We start from the raw sequence: 2,295 nt of genomic DNA, 5'->3' as shown, positions 1-2,295 counted from the left end.
ACTAATATAGCCTTACACTTCCCTAGACAGTCAATATTATTGACACAATATTTGATATTAATTTTTTTAAGTTTATTGAATTATTATTGCAGTTTCTAAACAATATTTTACAATATTATTCATTATCTAGGAGAGCTATAACGTTCTACGAGACTAAAATATTCAAATGCGAATTTTACATTAAATGGAAAATAAATTAGAAATAGACAAATGAAAAACGAAGTAGTAATCGTAATTTGATTAAATATTCTTATCTTTAAAAAAATGGACGCATTTGTATTACGTGATGAACGATCTGCATAAAGGAATAAAAATGCGTCGATTTTCTTAAAGATAAGAATATTTAATCAAATTACGATTACTACTTCATTTTTCATTCGTCTATTTCTAGTTTATTTGCTACTTAATGTAAAACTCGCGTTTGAATATTTTAGTCTAAAGCGTTACGTTATAGCTCTCTTAGATGATAAATAATATTGTAAAATATCGTAAAATATTGTTTAGAAACTGCAATAATAATTCAATAAACTTCAAAAAATCAATATCAAATATTTTGTGTCAATAATATTGACTGTCTAGGGAAGTGTGAGGCCATATTAGTCTCGCGACGCGTTGCGCCGTCCTTGCCTGTCCGTTGTATCGGACTCGTAATTCGCTAACTTTTTTCAATTATAACTTAAAAACTAAGCTTCGGACAAAATTTTGCAAAAGGAAAAATCGTCTCAGAATACGTTCAAGAATATGACATTTCAAGGACATCAGGTTGTTTTGAATCACCCTGTATAGTAACATAAAGATTGCCGCTCCGGCGAAATTCAAAGTAGGTGACTCGGTACGCGTTAGCAAGTACAAGAAACTTTTCGAGAAGGGTTACACGCCAAATTGGACGACGGAGGATTTTAAGATTGTTAAAGTGCAGCGTACTAATCCCGTAAGCTATCTACTCGAGGACTATCGCAAAACATCTGTCGCTGGAGCGTTTTACGAGTATGAGTTGCATCGCGCGAATTATCCGGACGCGTATCTTGTGGAGAAAGTACTGCGCAGGAGGGGTGACGAGGTTTACGTGAAATGGCTGGGATTTGACAATTCACACAATTCTTGGATACATAAGGACAATGTTATTTAATTCATATAGACTATTTATTTTAAGAAAAATATAATGTGTACAACGTATAAAATATATGAAATATACATGAAATATATGAAATACAAAATCTTTATTAATACATCCTTTCCTTTAATCGTTACAATATATTACACATTTGTTACATAACAATATATCATACACACATACTCACACACACACACACATTATACTACATTATATTTTATAAGGGTATCTGGTAATGTCCCCATGGTAATGTGTCGGTCGAATCAGGTATAATATACCGCTTATCGTCGTACGGACTTAGAGCAATTTTTGTCTCGCGGATGGTATACACTTCGTGCAATTTCGATCTAATACATGACTGCTGGCGTGTCATTTCAATCTCGTCATTCAGGCACCGCGTATAATCGTCGAATGTTATACTACGCGCTACGACATTACTTTTGACACCTTTTGCTTTTTTAGTGTCTTTTTTGCCGTCCACCCTCACCGCGTACATTTTTGCTCTAAGCCCGACGAATTCGGTCATTATCGCGCCGTTATTCTCGTCTTTCATCAAGCCTGGCACCTTTTTGTTTGCATGCGCTATACCGTACGCATTGTCAATTGGATAATCGCTCGTATCGAATCTAGCGATATCGCGTTTCATGTTCTCGTACACATCGTCGCACTCAATGTGATATATTAAACTGTCGGTGTCAGTGTACATTATCCGACATCTTTCACGATAGAGCGGTGACATGTACTCATAGTGAAATTCGTACAGACACACTTTCGATATATCGAGTATACACATACCAACATAGTTGGTTTGTTAAATTTTATTTCTAGTTTACGTAATTCAACGGCGATTAACAGAACGGTAGGTCAATGTGTGTGTTGTGTTTATTTTGTGGGTACTCTAGATCAACCTCGAGAATATAACCTGTGAGCGAATCCGGAGCGATCGCGTTAACGTCAAAGTTTGAAACGTCTTCGACCCATCGAAAATCGGCATAAGGCAATGGTTGACACATTGCCCATCCATACAAATTATTTACATCGAAGTACATAAGGTACGACGATGGTTTCAATGGATCATATGACTGCATGTACTTGTTATTAGCATGCGCGTATCTGTTGGAACATTGACTTAGACCACCGCGTATACCCCGTTCAATAAACATAACCATGTCGATATCGGT

General features: G+C 35.9%; 1 protein-coding gene across 1 annotated transcript; it reads right to left on the bottom strand.

Annotated features, from left to right (window-relative positions):
- Positions 1-1,331: 1,331 nt before the first annotated feature.
- LOC145933155 (uncharacterized) lies at positions 1,332-1,907 on the bottom strand. Its single transcript, XM_083032691.1, has one exon. The coding sequence runs from the start codon at positions 1,905-1,907 to the stop codon at positions 1,332-1,334; it is 576 nt and encodes a 191-aa protein (XP_082888817.1).
- Between the last annotated feature and the right edge of the window lie 388 nt (positions 1,908-2,295).

Source organism: Prenolepis imparis, unplaced genomic scaffold (genome assembly GCF_030444845.1).
Source record: "Prenolepis imparis isolate NDT839.2.m4 unplaced genomic scaffold, iyPreImpa1.0 SCAF_2, whole genome shotgun sequence".
Classification (NCBI taxonomy): domain Eukaryota; kingdom Metazoa; phylum Arthropoda; class Insecta; order Hymenoptera; family Formicidae; genus Prenolepis; species Prenolepis imparis.
This window is presented reverse-complemented; position numbering and strand designations above follow the sequence as displayed.